Genomic DNA, 20,901 nt, shown 5'->3' on the forward strand with positions numbered 1-20,901 from the left:
TGTCCTGTTTCATCCGTCCATGTTCCGTTATGACAACCTTATTAATCTGAATTAATTTAGTATGACAAAATGACAGGCCAAAACATCTGCCAAGAATTTCATTTGATAGGAAAGACATACCAAAGTCGTTCGCCTCACTGACTCTGTCCTTTAAACACTACGTCCAAGTGAAAGTCGTTCCTCTTTTTATACACATAATAATAATAATAATAATAATAATAATAATAAAAAACTGTAATAAGCTAGTTTTTCTCTCTTACCAGCATCAAGAGAGAGGTAGCAAGTGTTATAATCTAAAAGATAACATTCACAAATGGTCCATTACGTTAAAAACAACTATAAATGTTGAAAAAGCACAAAGTAATATTCGGAAAGCTACTGTTAGTATAAGAGGAATAAAACACTTCAGAATGTGCTGCTGGGGTCGTAAAAGTGACTCCCATTTGTTCCTTATTACAGTGTGCTAAATGTTTATGACTCCTGACATGGGAGTAAAATTTTCATCTTAATTAATGAAGCACCATGACTTGGGTTTTAAACTGTAAAGAAATCTATTATTAAATCAGCTGTACCTTTTAAAAAGACGCATAATTTATTATTTATAACCTCTGTAATGAAACACATATGAAGCTGTTGACGTGGGAGGAAAATTTTTAATGACGAACAGCTATTCGATTGTGTAGGAAAAAATAAAGTGTGTGTGGCGGCTCAGGTTATAACATGCAGTTTATTCGTGTGTGTGCGTGTGTGTGTGTGTGTGTGTTTAATTTGTTAAAATGTATTCTTATAATGAGGAGGTATAACATGAGTTAGGGATGAGCTTATACAGAAGAGCGACTAGCACTCCCTGATATACAGTGTGTGTCCGTGTCCTCACCGCTGACTGCAGCGTGCTGCTTAATGTATTCCCTGCGCAGGTTGATGTTTTTGACCAGGCACTGGCGAGCGTGAGCCCTGCGCTCCTTCACCGGGTCTTTGGCGCACAGAGCGAACACCGCCAGGTACTCCAGCGGCAGCCGCAGCCGACACAGGCCCTTGTGCAGCTTCTGAGCAAAAGCCTGACGCACCTGGTAACATTCATCCTAAGGACAGAGACGGTGCAGTGACTGTTAATGCATGAATGCATGAATGAATGAATGAATGAATGAATGAATGAGTTAAACACTAGCATGGCAGAAAAGTGGTAAAGGCGTTGGAATAATGATCGGAAGGTTGTGAGTTTGAATCCCAAATCTACCAAGCGACCGCTACTGGACCGCAGAGCGAGGCCCTTAACCTGCAGTTATTTATATATATATATAAAATACAAAAAAGAGAGAGAGAGAGAGAGAGAGAGAGAGAGAGAGAGAGAGAGAGACATAAGTCGCTCTGGATAAGGGCGTCTGCCAAACAGTGCAATCAGACAGGCAGTGAGCCTTAAGTGAAACCTGCAGCGAGCTAAAACGCCACCGTACGGCCTTCATAACACCAGCAGCAGGACTGACGGAACGATTCAGCACAGCTCTGTGATACGGAGCACGTCCTGCACCGGCTCTCGTCATTAAAACAGATCAGGCTGGGTATTAAAGGTGACTTGTAATGAAGCGGTGTTCGAGGCTTACGTTGATGACAAGAGCACAAAGCTGGTACTGTTCCAAGGTGATGATCTCATGGTAGCAAGGTTCCTGAGCCAGACGCAGCACCGCGCAGCCCGCCGCCAGACGCAGACGTGACATGTCCGGTTTCCTGAACAACCACAGGATAAAATCATCAAATTCAAACAAAAGACAGTTCATTCTATTAATTCTACCTAATTATATTTCTTATACGCCTCATTACGAAGGTTTATTGAACGTTTATGGTTGGAGTCTACAGTGTTGTCTAAGGCTCACAGTTTTGCTATTTCAAATTAGGATGTTATTATAATTTTTTTTTTGCATTCCCGTATAAGCGACTTTTTAAAGGCGCGATTTGTCATTTGATCGGAAATTTATCGAGGCAAAGAAACGTTTTGCTCCTCTCTCATTAGCCGACCGTATGGACGCGGCGTCGGCCCTTCTGAGTGGGACGCACTTACCCCATCTTGCCCTGTTCGGTCAGATCTCCATCGCTGTTCAGTATAGCGGTGAGCATCCTCAGCGTCGAGTTTCCCGACTTGCTCTGGTTATTCTTCACGCCGAGCAGCCACCTCACCATCAGCTTAATGCCCTGAATCTGAAAAGAAGATTGAACAGAACAGAAACATCTGATAAAGCGAGAGAGATATTTATTTAGAGCTGGGAGAAAGAAAACAGCGATTCATCAAAGTCATGAAACGGTGCACTCTGGGGCTGGAACGACGGTGTGAGATAATAACAACGTCTGCAGCGATCTGTGTCTCGAGCTCACGCTGAGACACGGAAAACGCTCAAAACCCAAAACAATATCGGCCGAACGCGTCGGCTACGGGGACTGTGTGCCTTTTTTGGGTAATTTATAATCTATAAATGATTTTTTTAAGAAACACTTTGTTTACACTAGGTGTAACTGTGGCCTACCTTTGCCAGTGTTTCAGGGGAAACTTCATCATCTGGAACCCAGAGCTTGGTTGTTTTCTTGCCAGGAATCTTTGAGACAGAGATGAAGGAAAATAAATAAATAAATAAATAAATAAAACTCAGATTTAAAAAAAAAAAAAAAAAAACACGACTGCCATTCAAAAGCAGGGTCTGTGTGCCAACAAGCAGAGCAAGATGATTTATCATTTATTTCTCAGATCAGGGTTTATTCCAAGCATCTCTGTTTTTAATGCGACTTTTTTTTTTTAAGAGCGGTTTAATTGCACTTTAAGAGCGTTTAATTCTCTACACGTATAGCACTATGCAAATTCTAGCGGTATATTATATTTAAATACTAAGATCGAGTCCAGAGGGATGTGAAACATCTGTAAATCTGAGCGACGTGACAAAAATTATTACCGTTGCGATTTATACCGTGTGAGATCGCAGCCATCGTTAGATCTGTACGGAAACTTTTTTCCTGACTAATAAAACTGATTGGAACGAGTTTGTTCGGGTCAAAAGTCACCCGTTTGATATTATTTTTTTTTTTTTTCAAAGAGTGTTTTGCATTAGCTCTAAAATCGTTCGCGTTTGCAGACGCATTATTGAGAGCTGTTTTTCACAGCCAGTGACTGCAGTAACCTTTTGTTTCTCGTGCTCCTATTTAGGGCTGGGCGATACGGCTGAAAACTGTATCGCGATATCAGTGTTTCATGTCGGTCGATATCGATAATTATTGATTATTTTTATGACCCGTTTAAAATAAGGACCAGGAGAAAAAATATATTACATTCAAACATTTTTATTTTAAACTTAACCTTCCTCTGATCGTAATCCCCTCGGTTATTAAGACAGAAATGTCAACAAGCAGGAAAACTCAAATAATTATAATGTAAACATAAGTCTAAAGTCACAATGAACACTTAACAATTATCTCTTAACATTTAAGGTGCAAAATGAAAGAAAATGTAAGAAATGCTTAATAAAGTGTAATAAAATAGTGCAAAGTGTTAAATATAAACAGAGAAACCTGAGAATTTAGTGCAAGTTTAGTGTTAGGAAGTTCACTAGCTGTTCACCTTCTGGTGAATAAAGTGTTTTAAAATATCTGCAGTGTTTTTTAAACATAAATAAAACTGAGGTAGACTGAGATACATCTGTAATATAAAAAACAAACCTGATACACTACAGTAACATTGTTTGAAATATAAAATCTGCAGAAATATAAAAAAGTAGCTGACTTTTCCTCTTTTATTTACAATTTCCTCGCTCGCTGAGGCTCATTTTCTGCTTATCAGTCGCCGGTTACTGAAGAGGAATCCAGCAGACCAGCACGAGACGACGATATGGCGCAACCAAACATGATACTGTTACATGATTGGCTGTTAGAGTGTCACTCCCTACGTTGCTAGGTTACCAGAGAGCGAGTGCCTTTTGTTAATGCAACCAAACTTGCTTCGCAACCTCGGTTTTCTTCCGGCGAAGAATAAAAAACTTCGACCGTTTTATCGAACAAATTTTTTATTGATATCGATCACGTGTCTATCGCGATGCATATCGTTATCGTTTTATCGCCCAGCCCTACTCCTATTGTTGTTTTTATTTTTATAACTCAATACATACAACTCAATATATGTACTAAGGTCTTTATTATAGTATGTTACACAGATTTAACTATCACTTATTGTTAAATGTGATCTATCATCTATTCTGTTTGGGATTGAGATAAAGACAAATATGTGTACAGGATTTTATGTATTATTATTATTATTATTAAGTTCTATGGTACTTTTAAAACCCCAGTAATATCCTAGGTCTATTTGACCCAAACAGTACCAAAGGCTCCAAATAGTGAACGTTACCCCAAGGGTTAATTTTATATTTCTGAGTTAATTGTTCCTTAATCCCTAAATCAACTTGAATTAAATCTCACAATACACCTTGTGATAAGATATTTTTGTGACATAAATCTAAGTAATAAGATGAAGAAGACATAAGAATTCATTTCTTTAAGAACTGCATAAAATATTCCATCAGGCTGCACTTTTTTTTAAACCTCATGTATATAAACCACACTTTATATTTCTTTCTTTGTTCTGCCTTAAACTCAGAGAAATAAAATATTCTTTAAAGAAAGAGCCGGGAAGGTATGAAAGCATTACGTACGGCTCAGAAAAAGCACTTAGTTTTATCCATCTGTAATAAATTGTACATTTATTGCTATTTAACGGCAGTATTTATTAAAGCAGACTTTATTGTTAATCGAATCTAAGCGCAGGTTTTGTTTTATTTGTTAGTCGTGATGTGGGATTTTAGCTTAAATAGTTTGGATCTTTCTGGATGAAGAGCCTGATTGTGTTTGTATTTAATAAGCTTCTGTTCTGTTTTACTCACCCTGTCGTTCATTAGCAGATCTTTCACGATGAAGTTGGCCACCAGAGATTTAAGCGGCCCGGCGAACTGCTCGGGTGCCAGCATGGCCAAGTGACCCAGTGTGGTGAGAGGCGTGATCAGCTGCTCCATGTTCTCCGTGTCAAGACTTTTATGCAGAGGCTGTAACCGAGGAAAGGTATTCGGTTTACTTTAAAGGCTGCTATTAAAAGAGACGCGAGATTTGACGCTGGTTCGTAAACAAATGATAGCTAGAGAAGGTTCGCTGCGATACAATTTTCATATTCTGTAAAGTCAGATTCTACTTTTTTTTCAGATGTGTTGCGTGAGCCGTGAAATGTTTCTCGGGGACACGCTGAATGATTCAGGGATGAAACTACAGCAGAACTACAACAGCACTATGAGATATAGCCTGTCTAGACAATAGACAGATAGATGATCAATTACCAGGATACGTTTAATATCCCAGTGCACAGTAATACAGTACAATATTTGTTGGAGATCTGCGACAACACGCACTCAGTCTTGTGTGTGGAATAGGAGTATAATTTTCCTAGAAAATACTTTTCATTCACTCATTTTCTAACGCTTATCCGAACTACCTCGGGTCACGGGGAGCCTGTGCCTATCTCAGGCGTCATCGGGCATCAAGGCAGGATACACCCTGGACGGAGTGCCAACCCATCGCAGGGCACAACACACACTCTCATTCACTCACACACTACGGACAATTTTCCAGAGATGCCAATCAACCTACCATGCATGTCTTTGGACCGGGGGAGGAAACCGGAGTACCCGGAGGAAACCCCCGAGGCACGGGGAGAACATGCAAACTCCACACACACAAGGCGGAGGCGGGAATCGAACCCCCAACCCTGGAGGTGTGAGGCGAACGTGCTAACCACTAAGCCACCGTGCCCCCCCTAGAAAATACTTAATTGACTTAATTAAAATCCTCACCTCAAAAATCTGTGCAAAGTGGGTGTCTCTGTTGGAGAACATGGCGTGGATGCACCGGATGGCGTACTTGGCCTGGCGCGGAGGTCCCTTCTTGGCTTTCTGTTGTAGTACCGGTAAAAGAATCCTAGAGGAAAAAAAAAATGAATAAATAATACTTCATGACTGCATTATAACGGTAGACTGTGCGTCTCAGAAGTACAAGAGCAAACGTATTGTACGTTCAGCGTAAATAAAAACTAAGCAGCACACTCACGATTTGATGTGTGGGAAGCTCTCCTCCAGTTTCCCGCCAGTGTTTTTAAAGATCTGCAGCGCCGCCTCGGCCACCTTTTCGTCGTCCATTTTCAGACAGCCGAGCAGAGACTCGAACGTCTCGGCCGAGTGGAAGGACACGGGGTGAGTGAAAGACAAAACCTGGGGACACGGCACACTCGTTAGACTCTTTTGGAGTGATACAAACTTCTCCACTGAGCCAATCAGACTGCGAGAGAAGAAGTAGTGTAGAAAATAAAAGGTTTCACATTTGTGAAAATCGGTTACATTTCCATCTAGAATTATTAACCGTGTAATTATAAACGAGGTGAAATAATTCTCGACCACGTCATCGTGTGGAACGTAACCCAGGGATACCTTGAGCAGCTCCAGCCCTGCCCTGATGGCCTGCTCGGTAGGCACGCCTTCGTCGTCGTCGTCCGCGGTTCCTTCTATGGACTTGTTCACTTGTTTTATAAGCGCACTATAGAACAAAAAAAAAAAACAATCAGACTCAGAAAGAAAGAAAAAGCCCAGACGAACAGACAGGACGATCGGCGTCAGAGTCGGCGATAGCGTACGACACCTGATTGACTCCGTGTCGATATGGACAGGAGCGATTCTCTCCAGTAAGAACTTCACCATCTCTAGGAAAGGGTTGCTGGGTTGTTTGGGGCTGCCCAGTTTTTTTGTGATCTCTTTCTGTGGAAATCAACATGAACGCAAAACTTTGGTTAGAACACACACCATCAGATCAGAGTAAAACACAACACACTTTAACCATGAAGGAATTCAGGATCCCAGACGCTTACGACGTGAGCCGTTCTTTGTGCAGTTAGTAAACGCCTATTATACAGTTTAAATGACACCTTGTAAGAAACTGAACATTTGTATTTGTCTTCATACAAAGTCCTTCTAGTAAAGTCTTTACATTCAGCGGCCATCTTGGCAACGCTCCCAGACAATCGAGTTCAGCTAGGGGTCGTAACTTAATTCCAGACCTTCAACCAGGAAAAGTAAAAGAAAGAAAATACCCCTCTACTTGGAAACCTTCAGAGTTTTTTTTTTTTTACAGTAATTAAGTTTTCAGACAAAGCAAAAGGATTTGTGGAGTGTGAGGGGAAAAAAAGAGGTTTGTGAAGGAACGATTATTTATAGCTGCTATGATTTAAGTAATAACTTGTTTTGTGGGTCTTTCACAACATTAAATGTAACAATAAATGGATCAAACGTATGAAATTAGTTTCTCTCTTACACACACACACACACACACACACACACACACACACACACAGACTTAATCAATACTTCACCTGCAACCTAAATGTAACCTTTTCTTTAACCGTAGCAACCAAATTTTTAGTTATTTATTATTTAAATAAATTTAAAAAAAAATAATATTCCTAAAAGAATATTTACTTGTGGGGACCAGATAAATAACCTCAAAAGGTCAAAACTACACTAAGGAATAAAAATATTCCCATGTAAATATATTTCTAAAGATGCTGACATGAAATTTTCACCACATGTCGGGAACAACCCGAGTAATCTATATATATATATATATATATGAGAGAGAGAGAGAGAGAGCGAGAGAGAGAGAGAGAGAGATAGAAAGGGAGAGAAAGAGAAAGGGAGAGAGAAAGGGAAAGGGAGAGAAAGAGAAAGGGAGAGAGAAAGGGAAAGGGAGAGAAAGAGAGACAGAGAGAGAGACAGACAGAGAGAGATAGAGAAAGAGAGACAGAGAGAGAGCGCGAGAGACAGACAGAGAGAGAGACAGAGAGAGAGAGAGAGGGAGAGAGAGAGAGAGAGAGGGAGAGAGAGAGAGAGAGAGAGAGAGAGAGAGAGAGAGAGACAGAGACAGAGAGAGACAGAGATAGAAAGGGAGAGAAAGAGAAAGGGAGAGAGTCAGAGAGACAGAGAGAGAGACAGAGAGAGAGAGAGACAGAGAGAGAGATAGAGAAAGAGAAAGGAAGAGAGAGAGACAGACAGAGAGAGAGAGAGAGAGAGAGAGAGAGAAAGGGAGGGAGAAAGGGAGGGAGAGAGAGACATAGAGCTTCATAACCTATGCACATCAGTGTCCTCAGTACAGTACACACAGAACATCAACCTGGAATGAAAGGTTCTTCTCTGAGCCTCAGCACAAAGTTGAGATAAAAGTCCTTACCACGCAGACCTCGGCCTGTTTGCAGGAACAGGTTGGGCTGACCAGTGTCTCCAGCTGCTTCCTGATCTTCTCATCCTCCTCCAGAACCTGCGCCAGCTTCTTCACAAAGTCCTGCGCCTTCCCTGGATCGGGCAAGTTTCCTAAAAGAAACATAAGTTGAGAAGATTAAAGCGACCCTCACAACCGTGCTGTTCCTCGTTTATTACAACACAACACACGAGGACTCGGACGCCGCCAGACTTACTTGTGATGACCATGACCTTTGAGAAGACCGCTTTGTTATAGGAGTCCGACTGAAAGGGAGAAAAAGTTCGTTCCGGTTTAACTGTGAGGCACAAACACGACACGACAGCGACACTGCACTTTATCACCAGACAGAACAGAGAACTCACTTTCGGCTGTTTAACCAGATCCAGCAAATCTTTGACATTGTGTCTCAGCATGTTCTGGCACTTCCACATTTCATTCAGGGCTCTGAGGATGAAACGTTAAGACAATATTAACACTTTGTATTAAACTTTTCCCATAATTTTCCAACTTTTCCTAAAGGCCAGGGTGGAATGCGGATACAGAAACATAATCAATCGAAGAACGTCACGCTTTATATCCATTTGTGGTGACGTGTAACGTCGTACGTTACGATAAACCTGAACTGGAAATGAACTAACAGCTTCTGACCAATCAGATTAGAGGAAATGTCAGGCTTACTTCACTGCGTTCGAGTCCAGCGTGGCGTACAGGTAATACAGACACTTCATCCGCTCTGCAGTCTCCAGATTATGAGGCACCATGTACTGGGCAAAGATTCTCTCCACAAGCAATCTGGCAATAACACAAAGATGATACGGTCAGACAAGCGAGCGATGAGCTGTATACGGCAACAGCAGAAAACGAACCATCGACACTTTTTTCCCACAACTGACAAAAGCACAATCACGGATGTCTAATGCCCCTTTTCCACCGAGGCAGTTCGAGTGCTGGTTCGGAGCCTAATTTAGAATCAGTTCTTTCTGTTTCGACAGCCAAAGCACCGGCTCTGAACCAGGAAAAGTGGTTCTTAAGTAGCACCAAAACGTTGTTGGTCTAGACTTAAGAACCGCTTGTGTCAGGGGCTGTGGGCGGGGCTGTGGGCGGGGCTACTGTTAGCGCATTTGATAATGTAGTTTAAGTTCACTAATGTTTAATACTTTTTTACTTTAAGCACACATTATAGTAAGTAGCTACATGCTAAGGCTAACTTTTTTCTGTGTTAATGATAAAATAACGTTCTGTACTTTCTCCATTACAACCTCCGTTTATACAGATTACATGGAGCTGCACGTACACGTCGGATTCGCCGCCTTTGGGTGTTAATGTAGGTTCACAAAGCCATGAACATTAACAGTAAAGCAACGTCCGCCACTGTTGATGTGTTTGTGTTTGCCGCTGTTGCGCTAAAGTTGCTGGGACACGTGACACGTATACAGTGAAGTCAGACTCGGCTCTGTGACAGCTCTCTAGCCGGTGGAAAGGCAAACCGGTTCTTAGGAGGTTCGCCATTGGAACCAACTTTGAACCAGCACCAGTGCTAGCTCTGAACCAGCACCCGGTTCTTTTTGGTGGAAAAGGAGCATAAGGGCCTTTTTACACCTGGTCACTTCATGTGTTTTCTGTGATCTGATAGCTATCCGACGGTAAAAAGACCAGGTCTAAATGCCCTCCGAAACGTTTTGGAGACGGATATAAATCCGATGGTTCAAACCACTTCAGGAGGTGGTCTGGGACGCGTTTCAGATGAAGGTGGACAGGTGTAAATGAATGTGGTTGTTCAAGCCACATACGTCAGCGCTAAACTCCTCCCAAACGGAAGTACATCACTTTCACCCAGGTGTCTCGTTGGGTCTTAAAATGCGTTGCTGCCGCCAGCAAAAATGCAGCAAACAGTAAATGCTGTTTTTTTGTAGCATAACCGTCGTAACAAAGACGTTTTTTCGTCTTCTTTTTGATTGCGTTCTGAAAACCGCATACACCAAAGTGTGTTCTATTTCAATTACCCCGGAAATGAGGTAAAATATATTTGCATTTTGGGCGGCAGTAGAAAGATCTGATCGATATCCGATCCGCGTTTATGTGGCCTGATGTAAATGGTTTTAATAAATCAGATAACTATCGGATCAGACAAAACACATGAAGTGACCAGCTGTAAAAAGGCCCTCAGATTTAAGACCAAGTATTTAAACCCTTAAAAAAAATAATAAATAAATAAAAATAAAGTAATCAGTTATTGTATATGATTTCATCTGATGCAGACACGAAACTATTGTACTTTAATTACAGCACTTTTTTTATATCATCGTTTTAAAATCGCTTTATATTCATTATAATCAAGTTCAACACCATTATTTTGCAGCCAATTATAACCTTTGTTTAAATGCCAGTTATTCCAATAATCTATAGGAGCTCTCTCCTCTTTTTGAAGGCTTCGCAGCACCGTTTTTAATCGTAATGGTTTCTGTCCTGAGGTTGAACGTTGTCCCTGACTGCCTTCTTAGGCAAGACTCGCTCCTACAAGAGATTTATCTCAATTATCAAACTGGATTTATGCAAAAATTGTTCGCAAGAGTGTTTACACACACATACACACACACATACATGTACATACACACATATACATACACACACACATACATGTACATACACACATGTACATATACACACACATACATACACACACATATACACACACATATACACACACATATACACACACATATACACACACATATACACACACATATACACACACATATACACATATATACACACACACATATACACACACACATACATACACACACACACGGTATTCAAACAAATCCTGTAATTACAAAAAATAAAGAAATTGTGCTCCTGTTTATGTGCACGCAAATCTACGTGTAAGACGACTAACTAACGTTAAACCACGACTTGATCGCCTTCAAATCCTATAATCTGAATGGATTACTGCTCTTTTATATCTGGATTATAGCAAGGAGTTCTCACTCACTCACTCATTTTCTACCACTTATCCGAACTACCTCGGGTCACGGGGAGCCTGTGCCTATCTCAGGCGTCATCGGGCATCAAGGCAGGATACACCCTGGACGGAGTGCCAACCCATCACAGGGCACACACACACACACACTCATTCACTCACACACTACGGACAATTTTCCAGAGAGGCCAATCAACCTACCATGCATGTCTTTGGACCGGGGGAGGAAACCGGAGTACTCGGAGGAAACCCCCGAGGCACGGGGAGAACATGCAAACTCCACACACACAAGGCGGAGGTGGGAATCGAACCCCAACCCTGGAGGTGTGAGGCGAACGTACTAACCACTAAGCCACCGTGCCCCCACTATAACAAGGAGTTGAAGTTGCTTATTTTTCCCATGTTTACAGTGTCCAGCAGGAACCAAGCGTATCGTTCAACTGGGTAAAGTGTAATCTTTATTTTCCTCCTCTATTTTCTTCACTTCTTTTCATTCACAGCTACTTCACCTGTCCTGTATTTTGTCTCTAGGTGATGAGTTTTTCCCCTGGTGTTATTTTCTCTTCCAGTTTACTAGATAAGTTTCACTTCTGTCATTAGACCTTGTTCGTTTCTTGCGCTTGACCTTTTATGGAGTTTTGTGGGCGTCGCTATATGCAAATGAGCTGTGTCAAGATGATGTCATGCTCTGTACAGATGATCAACATACACGAGGAAATGCGAATACAAAGAAAAGCCGGAATTTAACAACCTTTCTGTCAGAAATTAGAAGGAAGATACTGTAGGGGGAAAAACTTTGACCTTGCTGTGACCTTGTGATCCTGTCTGGATCAAATCCCCCCCAAAATCTAATAAATCATCTTCCTCACAAGTCTTAAACATGGAGTCACTGGAGTTTTGAGAACGTGTTCTAATGAGAATCTTGGACATACGACTCTGAAAACTGTAAACATACCTAGTTTTATATAAAATACTTGTGGAAATGTGGGACAGAGCTGACTAGTTCTTTTATATAATATTTTTTATATAATTATATAAATTTTTATATATTTCTCTCCCTCTACCTCTCTATCTATCTATACCCCTCTCTCTCCCTCTATACATACATACACACACCTCTCCGTCTATCTATCGCTCTCTCTCTCTCCGTCTATCTATCGCTCTCTGTCTATCTATCGCGCTCTCTCTCTCTCCGTCTATCTATCGCTCTCTGTCTATCTATCGCGCTCTCTCTCTCTCCGTCTATCTATCGCTCTCTGTCTATCTATCGCGCTCGCTCTCTCCGTCTATCTATCGCGCTCTCTCTCTCCGTCTATCTATCGCGCGCTCTCTCTCTCTGTCTATCTATTGCGCTCTCTCTCTCCATCTATCTATTGCGCTCTCTCTCTCCATCTATCTGTCGCGCTCTCTCTCTCTCCGTCTATCTGTCGCGCTCTCTCTCTCTCCGTCTATCTGTCGCGCTCTCTCTCTCTCCGTCTATCTATCGCGCTCTCTCTCTCCGTCTATCTGTCGCGTGCTCTCTCTCTCCGTCTATCTGTCGCGCGCTCTCTCTCTCCGTCCATCTGTCGCGCTCTCTCTCTCTCCGTCTATCTGTCGCGCTCTCTCTCTCTCCGTCTATCTGTCGCGCTCTCTCTCTCTCCGTCTATCTGTCGCGCTCTCTCTCCGTCTATCTATCGCGCTCTCTCTCTCTCTATCGCGCTCTCTCTCTCTCTATCGCGCTCTCTCTCTCTCTATCGCGCTCTCTCTCTCTCTATCGCGCTCTCTCTCTCTCTATCGCGCTCTCTCTCTCTCTATCGCGCTCTCTCTCTCTCTATCGCGCTCTCTCTCTCTCTCTCCGTCTATCGCGCTCTCTCTCTCCGTCTATCGCGCTCTCTCTCTCTCTCTCCGTCTATCGCGCTCTCTCTCTCTCTCTCTCTCTCTCTCTCTGTCTATCTATTGCGCGCCCTCTCTCTCTCTCTCTATCTATTGCGCTCTCTCTCCATCTATCTATTGCGCTCTCTCTCTCTCTATCTATTGTGCTCTCTCTCTCCATCTATCTATTGCATCTCTCTCTCTCCATCTATATATTGCGCTCTCTCTCTCCATCTATCTATTGCGCTCTCTCTCTCCATCTATCTATTGCGCTCTCTCTCTCCATCTATCTATTGCGCTCTCTCTCTCTCCATCTATCTATTGCGCTCTCTCTCTCCATCTATCTATTGCGCGCTCTCTCTCTCTGTATCTATTGCGCGCTCTCTCTCTCTCTCTCTCTCTCTGTCTATCTATTGCGCTCTCTCTCTCTCTCTCTATCTATTGCGCTCTCTCTCTCCATCTATCTATTGCGCTCTCTCTCTCCATCTATCTATTGCGCTCTCTCTCTCCATCTATCTATTGCGCTCTCTCTCTCCATCTATCTATTGCGCTCTCTCTCTCCATCTATCTATTGCGCTCTCTCTCTCCATCTATCTATTGCGCTCTCTCTCTCCATCTATCTATTGCGCTCTCTCTCTCCATCTATCTATTGCGCTCTCTCTCTCCATCTATCTATTGCGCTCTCTCTCTCCATCTATCTATTGCGCTCTCTCTCTCCATCTATCTATGGTGCTCTCTCTCTCCATCTATCTATTGTGCTCTCTCTCTCCATCTATCTATTGCGCTCTCTCTCTCCGTCTATCTATTGCGCTCTCTCTCTCCATCTATCTATCGCGTTCTCTCTCCATCTATCTATCGCTCTCTCTGTCTTCAGAGTCTGTGTGCAGTTTACCGATTATATCCATGCCTTCTTCCTGCAGTGCCTCCATCCCTCTAGGGTGTGTGTGTGTGTGTGTGTGTGTGTGTGTGTGTGTGTGTGTGTGTGTGTGTGTGTGTGTTCATAGCGCTTGACATCATCATTATTATTCCCTCTCACACAGCCCTGGCACAGTGCAATAGTGAGAAAGCTAAAAGAGCTGATGGCAGGATTCAGAAGACAAAAACAGCTCCTGGATGAGAAGCATCTTTACAGCATGATCGAGCTTTTAGTAACAAAATGAACATCTGGCGCTGGTGGTGTTGTGTTTATCTCAGCATCATTACGGATCCTCTTTAAAAAGCAGTGCAAATTCGTCATGGAGCGTTTATTAAGGGATAACAGCGGGATTTGTTTTTCTTACTCTTGCTTACTTAAAATGCAGAGAAAAAAGAAAAAAAGAAAAAAGATAAGTAACATAATACACACACACACACACACACACACACACACACACTTAAGTTGTAGTACGCCATGAAAACACGTTTTCTAATACAGAATGCTTGTATTTGTATTGTATATTTCTCCTGTCAATCATTCTATAGACATATTGTAGGTCCTGGGGCAGAGACTTGTGAACACGGGCAGGTGAGACCCTAAATTTAGGAAGAAGAAACGACTCACCTAAAGCAGCATAAAATAAATAAATAAATAATTTAAAGGTGGGGTCTCCGTTGTTTGAAAGCCAATGTTGACATATAAAATCACCAAAACAAACACGCCCCTAAACCAAATGGGTCCCGCCCCTGTATTGATAGCTCCGCCCCACACATACATACGTAACCCAGGCAACTAATGGAAAGAAATGTGTCTTTATCATAGCTGAAGGGAAGAACAATACGATTGTAGATAAACAAACAAGCAAAAATGACACACAAGTATAATCATGTAAAGGACAAAGGCATATATTAGTTCTGTGTAACAAAACAAAACCAACGTTACTCACCTATCGAGAAGGAAAAAAGCGCCTCGGCGTCTTAAGTAAAGTTGGTCACATATTCACAGATTGGAGTTTCCCGAGTCAATAACTCCTGAGCTAAACACTGTTACTACACAAAACACGGTTGTAGCTGCGTCTCTACATTACTACGATAGAAAAGAGGTGTTATTTGTGTAGTAACAGCGTTTAGCTCAGGAGTTATTGACTCAGGAAACTCCAATCTGTGAATATGTGACCAACTTCCTGCTCCTTCAGTTCTCTCCAGCGCTGGAAAGCTGATCCTATATTAACACGTCCTACTTCTTGCCTTATCGTAAGTCTTTCTTCACTTTCTTTCTTTGTTTTTATCCTCCATGTCAATGTTAAAACCGCTTTCTGCTAATGTCACACATGCGCACTGAACACTCTCTCCGCCCATATTGACAAGACACGCCCCTTTCTGCTCATTGGCTACACGTTTGTTTTGTTTTTGTTTTGTTTGTCGTCCCGACTCAGTTTTCTAAAGCATTTCTCAAACAACGGAGACCCCCCCTTTAAAGCTTCTCACAAGCACAAATCGGTATGAAATAAAGGCTCAATATCAGAGGGTTCGATTTCCTATTTGTGTATTAAGGGTCACTTGACTTACCGGTCATCGATACTGTTCTGGTAGTAGATGTGCAGCAGCTTGTCTTTAATCCAGGAGATCTGTTTGGCTGCTTCTTTTCCTGCCTCCGCCTGCAGAGCGTACTTCTTATAGATCTGAGCGAGGCCCATCATCGCTTCCTTACGCACCCTCCACTGCAACACGGGCACGAAAATATACTCATGAAGAAAAATCGGTAAGCTATAATGAGCGTCGGGGGAAATAAATAATGAAGTAGGACGCAGAGATCTTCCCTTTTACAAAGCAATTAACGGTCATAGGGAGCGTTTGACTCTGATTAGCTGGTTATTAATACAAATAATATTTGAATTTGACACTGAAATGATTCAAAAGGAAAAGAAATGAACTTATTTTTAAGATTTGGTGAACGTCTAGTACTGTTTGTTTACAATATCAAACTGTTCAACGTACGTTTGTAGGAATATTTATTTTGTTTTGTACAAAGAAAAGGGTGCTGTAATAAAATGCAATAAAGTGTGAAGCTTGAATCAAATTGTGACCTGTGTATTTTTACACCGATATAATTAGGGGCATTAATAAAAAACTCATCAAGGAGAAGGAGGAGGAGGAGAAGAAGGAGAAGAAGAAGAAGGAGAAGAAAAAGGAGGAGAAGAAGGAAAAGAAGAAAAAGGAGGAGGAGAAGAAGGAGAAGAAGAAAAAGGAGGAGGAGAAGGAGAAGAAGAAGAAAAAGTAGGAAGAGAAGAAGAGAAAAAAGAGGAGGAGGAGAATAAGAAAAAGGAGGAGGAGGAAGAGGAGAAGAAGAAGGAGGAGGAGTAGGAGAACAAGAAGAAAAACGAGGAGAAGGAGAAGAAGAAAAAGGAGGAGAAGAAGGAGTAGGAGGAGAAAAAGTAGGAGGAGGAGAATAAGAAAAAGGAGAAGAAGAAGAAAAAGTAGGAAGAGAAGAAGAGAAAAAGGAGGAGGAGGCGAATAAGAAAAAGGAGGAGGAGGAAGAGGAGAAGAAGAAGGAGGAGGAGTAGGAGAACAAGAAGAAAAACGAGGAGAAGGAGAAGAAGAAAAAGGAGGAGAAGAAGGAGTAGGAGGAGAAAAAGTAGGAGGAGGAGAATAAGAAAAAGGAGGAGGAGAAGGAGGAGGAGAAGAAGGAGAAGAAGAAAAATGAGGAGAAGAAGGAGAAGAAGAAAAAAGAGGAGAAGAAGGAGTAGGAGGAGGAGGAGGAGAACAAGAAGAAAAACGTGGAGGACGAGGAGAAGAAGAAAAACGAGGAGGAGAAGGAGAAGAAGAAGAAGAAGGAGAGGAAGGAGGAGGAGGAGAAGAAAGAGAAGAAGAATGCATGACATCATCAGGCACAAATAAAGATGTCAGAAATGTACTTATGTTCCTTATTGTGGTTTAATTTTATCGTATTCTATGTTCCGTGTAACAAAAGGCAACAATGCAGCTTGGTTTAGTTTTTTCCCCTTGAGCTCGGCAGCACTGAGGAAGGGGTGCGAGTATTTATGGGGACTTTTAGGGGGGTGGGGGTGGGGGCTGTTTGAACTCACAGCCTTCCGGTAGGCGGTCCAGCGCCTTAACCGCTAAGCTACCACATTATAAAAGCAGTTCATTCACAATGGAGGTGAATGTAGCTGTTACTGAAACAGCGTTGTTTAGTTACAACCCCAGAGTTCATCTGGACGTAACCAAGCAGGACGAACAGAGACGTAAAATGTCTTCCGCTGTATCGTTTATGCAGGTGTACAGAATGAGAAGCAGTTAGGTTTGACTCCCAAATGTGATTTGAAAAGGCTGGAGATCGAGCCATAATACGCGAGTTATGGCTCGATATTTCATTTGGCTTCTGCAGCCTGGAGGCCCGAAGAGGCTGTAGATTAGATTAGGAAGAGAAATGGAGTGAAGCTCGAGAGAACCCGCAGAGCTAATGAGCTCCGGTCAGCCAAATACACCGACGTCACACAATAACAGCGGTTTAAAGGGTGTGGTTTTTTTTGGTTGTTTATTTATTTATTTATTTAACATCGCTGAAGGTGGATGGGATGTGAAGGGATGTGGTAGCTCAGTGGTTAAGGTGTTGGGTTACTGATCGGAAGGTCATGGGTTCGAACACCAGGTCCACCAAGCTGCCACTGCTGGGCCCCTGAGCAAGGCCCTTAACCCTCAGTTAAGTCCAAACCAGTCCAAAACAAAACCAAACAAAACACCTTGAAGAACTCACCCGCTTGTCGAGCGTCCTCTCTCGGACAAAGTTCAGCAAGTGATCGTTGACGAGAGCGAGGTCTTTTTTCGACGCGGTCACGATGGACACGATGACGTCGTGTCGAATGGCTTCCTCCGGATCGTGAGATCTCACTTTAAGATACTCTGAAAAGCACAAAGGTGAAGATGAACGCCGTTCTCGTAACAGAAGAGAACGACATTTTCTTTCCCAAACAGGGAAAGTGCTATCTGCCCTCTTCCGCATACACGAGCTCACAGAGGTCGAGAACACGGGAGAGTGATTATGTTGATGTTAAAACATAGAAAACAAACATGGTCTCTCTTTTAATGCCAGAAAATGAGACAAAATAAATCACATATGCAAGATTTTTTTTTTTTTTTACCTATACATATTTTCTCCCCAATGGAAAAAAACCCCACAAAATATCTATTAAACATATGATTCAAATAATTTCATTTTCTATCACTTTTGCATTGGAAGTAGGGTTGCAAAATTCCAGGAATTTCCAAGGCTGGAAAATATCCATGGGAATTAACAGGAATATATGGAAATAAACTGGGAATTTTTTAAAAAAAATGCAGAGTTGCCTATAACAAGAACTTAAATGTAGTTAAAAAAAAAAAAAAAAAACTTGCAGCATAATTCTGTTTAAAACAACAAGATTTAATGCAATTTAAATTGACTTGTACCCTGCGTTCCTCAGTCACTTGCACACAGCACACTGCTTACTGGAGGGCCATTGAGGCCAAACCCCCTGCAGGTACTTGCAGTCTTCTATAACATGCACAGTAACACTATTTTAGGGTCAGTTGCTTATTAGCATGAATATTAATAGAATATTGGCTATTTATTAGTACTTATTAAGCACATATTAATGGCTTATTCTGCATGACCTTAACCTACATTCTTAATTGTACCCAATACCTAAACTTAATAACTACCTTACTAACTCTTAATAAGCATTAAGTGTTACCACATGCACAGATAATTTGATGACCCTCCCCACACACACCCACACACTCACTTGAGGAAAAAATGTTTCATTTTACATTTTGATTGGGACTTTTTTTAGAAGGGCGGGGGATGCTTTCATTTTACACCAATCATAGGGAAATATGTTTATCACAATAAGTTTATTATGTTTATTACAAGCATAATGCTTATTTATTATTAAAGGGAAATATGTTTATCACAATTAATACGTTTAATTATGTTTATTACAAGCAAAATAATGTTTATTTATTATTAAAGGGAAATATGTTTATCACAATTAATAAGTTTATTATGTTTATTACAAGCAAAATAATGTTTATTTATTATTAAAGGGAAATATGTTTATCACAATTAATAAGTTTATTATAAGCATAATGTTTATTTATTATTAAAGGGAAATATGTTTATCACAATTATTAAGTTTATTATGTTTATTACAAGCAAAATAATGTTTATTTATTATTAAAGGGAAATATGTTTATCACAGTTATTAAGTTTATTATGTTTATTACAAGCATAATAATGTTTATTTATTATTAAAGGGAAATATGTTTAGCAAAATTATTAAGTTTATTATGTTTATTACAAGCATAATAATGTTTATTTATTATTAAAGGGAAATATGTTTATCACAATTAATAAGTTTATTATGTTTATTATAAGCATAATGTTTATTTATTATTAAAGGGAAATATGTTTATCACAATTAATAAGTTTATTATGTTTATTACAAGCAAAATAATGTTTATTTATTATTAAAGGGAAATATGTTTATCACAATAAGTTTATTATGTTTATTACAAGCATAATAATGTTTATTATGCTTTTGTGTTACTCAATGAAATAATCAAAGTTCTACTTACAATTAAATCAGTCAAGAGATCATTTTTAAAATTTGTATTACCTTGCATGCATGTCTGCTTATGACCAAACAAAATGTTTATTTATCTTTGTATATGATATAGTTTATATAAATTTCCCTATATTTCCAAATAATTCCCATAAATTCCTGTAAATTTCCATAAATTCCCGTAAAGTTTCCAATTTGGAATATTTCCAAAATTCCACCCCTTTTGCAACCCTAATTGGAAGTGGAATTGGGTGCATTCTCAAAAAATTAAATAAATATATAGAAACAACCTGCACATTATAATTAAAGATTCTTGACAAGATAAGCATATAAAAGCTAATACATTATTTACTGGATTCAAACAGAATGAACAACGTTTATTCAGAACGGGGGATGTTTCAGGATGTACGTCATGCTTTACAGCAACTCAACAAAGGCTCATAAAAAAATAAATAAATAAAATAAAAAAAAATAATAATTAAAAAAAAATTAAAAAAACTTAAATATTTGATTAAACGGCGGTGAAATTCGAACAGCATGCATGAGTGCGCATTTGGACTGAAAGCAGATACCAGCGCAAATCTGATGTGCTCTCAGGAGTCCGATCCCTCACCTGTGAGATCTTTAGCCAAATCCGGATGATTCATCAGGCAGTGACTGGCAAACTTCACACACTCCAGGCGAATAGGAACATGGATATCGTTGAACCTTTCAGAGAAAGTAATAGAAGTCGGCGAATAACATAAAATCTTCACAAATAGTTAATTAGATATGAATTAGAGAATATTACTAATAACTTTATTACTACTGCTATTGAAAACAACAACAACAACCAAAACCACGACAACAACGATGGAGGAGGGAGGAGGAAGCTTTACCTCCCGAGGTAGCACTGCCACAGAGGCTTGTTCTGGGAGGCGAGCTCGGAGTCTTTTGCGCCGAACATCTTGGCCAAAAGCTTGACAACTTGAAGCCGTTCATCATTGTCGTTACTCTGCACGCGCGCACACACACACACAAACACACACACACACAAACACACACACACACAAACACACACACACACAAACACACACACACGCACACAAATACAGAGATTAGTCCTTCGTCTCTAAAGCTGCAGGAAGCAAAGTCAATTAATTCAGTTGTGATGAATGGACTCATTGAGTCTATTCAGCGTTTCGGTTATTGCATTTTGCATAAAAACAAAACGCTGGCGCAAACAAAGAA

At 40.7% G+C, this 20,901-nt stretch overlaps 1 protein-coding gene across 2 annotated transcripts in view; it reads right to left on the minus strand.

Annotated features, from left to right (window-relative positions):
* Positions 1-20,901, minus strand: part of pds5b (PDS5 cohesin associated factor B) — a 57,803-nt gene that overhangs the window by 13,968 nt on the left and 22,934 nt on the right. For both annotated transcript variants that reach the window (XM_060887791.1, XM_060887792.1), the window contains exons 9-25: positions 20,550-20,665; positions 20,285-20,379; positions 17,826-17,971; positions 15,638-15,789; positions 8,998-9,111; positions 8,682-8,763; positions 8,534-8,582; positions 8,290-8,429; positions 6,709-6,824; positions 6,501-6,606; positions 6,124-6,284; positions 5,871-5,994; positions 4,914-5,072; positions 2,517-2,585; positions 2,057-2,193; positions 1,602-1,725; positions 878-1,082 (exon numbers count right to left, since the gene is read on the minus strand). In XM_060887791.1, the coding sequence (XP_060743774.1) occupies positions 878-1,082; positions 1,602-1,725; positions 2,057-2,193; positions 2,517-2,585; positions 4,914-5,072; positions 5,871-5,994; positions 6,124-6,284; positions 6,501-6,606; positions 6,709-6,824; positions 8,290-8,429; positions 8,534-8,582; positions 8,682-8,763; positions 8,998-9,111; positions 15,638-15,789; positions 17,826-17,971; positions 20,285-20,379; positions 20,550-20,665 (2,095 nt within the window). The remainder of the gene's footprint in view (positions 1-877; positions 1,083-1,601; positions 1,726-2,056; positions 2,194-2,516; positions 2,586-4,913; positions 5,073-5,870; positions 5,995-6,123; positions 6,285-6,500; positions 6,607-6,708; positions 6,825-8,289; positions 8,430-8,533; positions 8,583-8,681; positions 8,764-8,997; positions 9,112-15,637; positions 15,790-17,825; positions 17,972-20,284; positions 20,380-20,549; positions 20,666-20,901) is intronic.

The sequence above is a fragment of the Tachysurus vachellii genome, chromosome 15, assembly GCF_030014155.1.
Source record: "Tachysurus vachellii isolate PV-2020 chromosome 15, HZAU_Pvac_v1, whole genome shotgun sequence".
In the NCBI taxonomy this organism is placed as follows: Eukaryota; Metazoa; Chordata; class Actinopteri; order Siluriformes; family Bagridae; genus Tachysurus; species Tachysurus vachellii.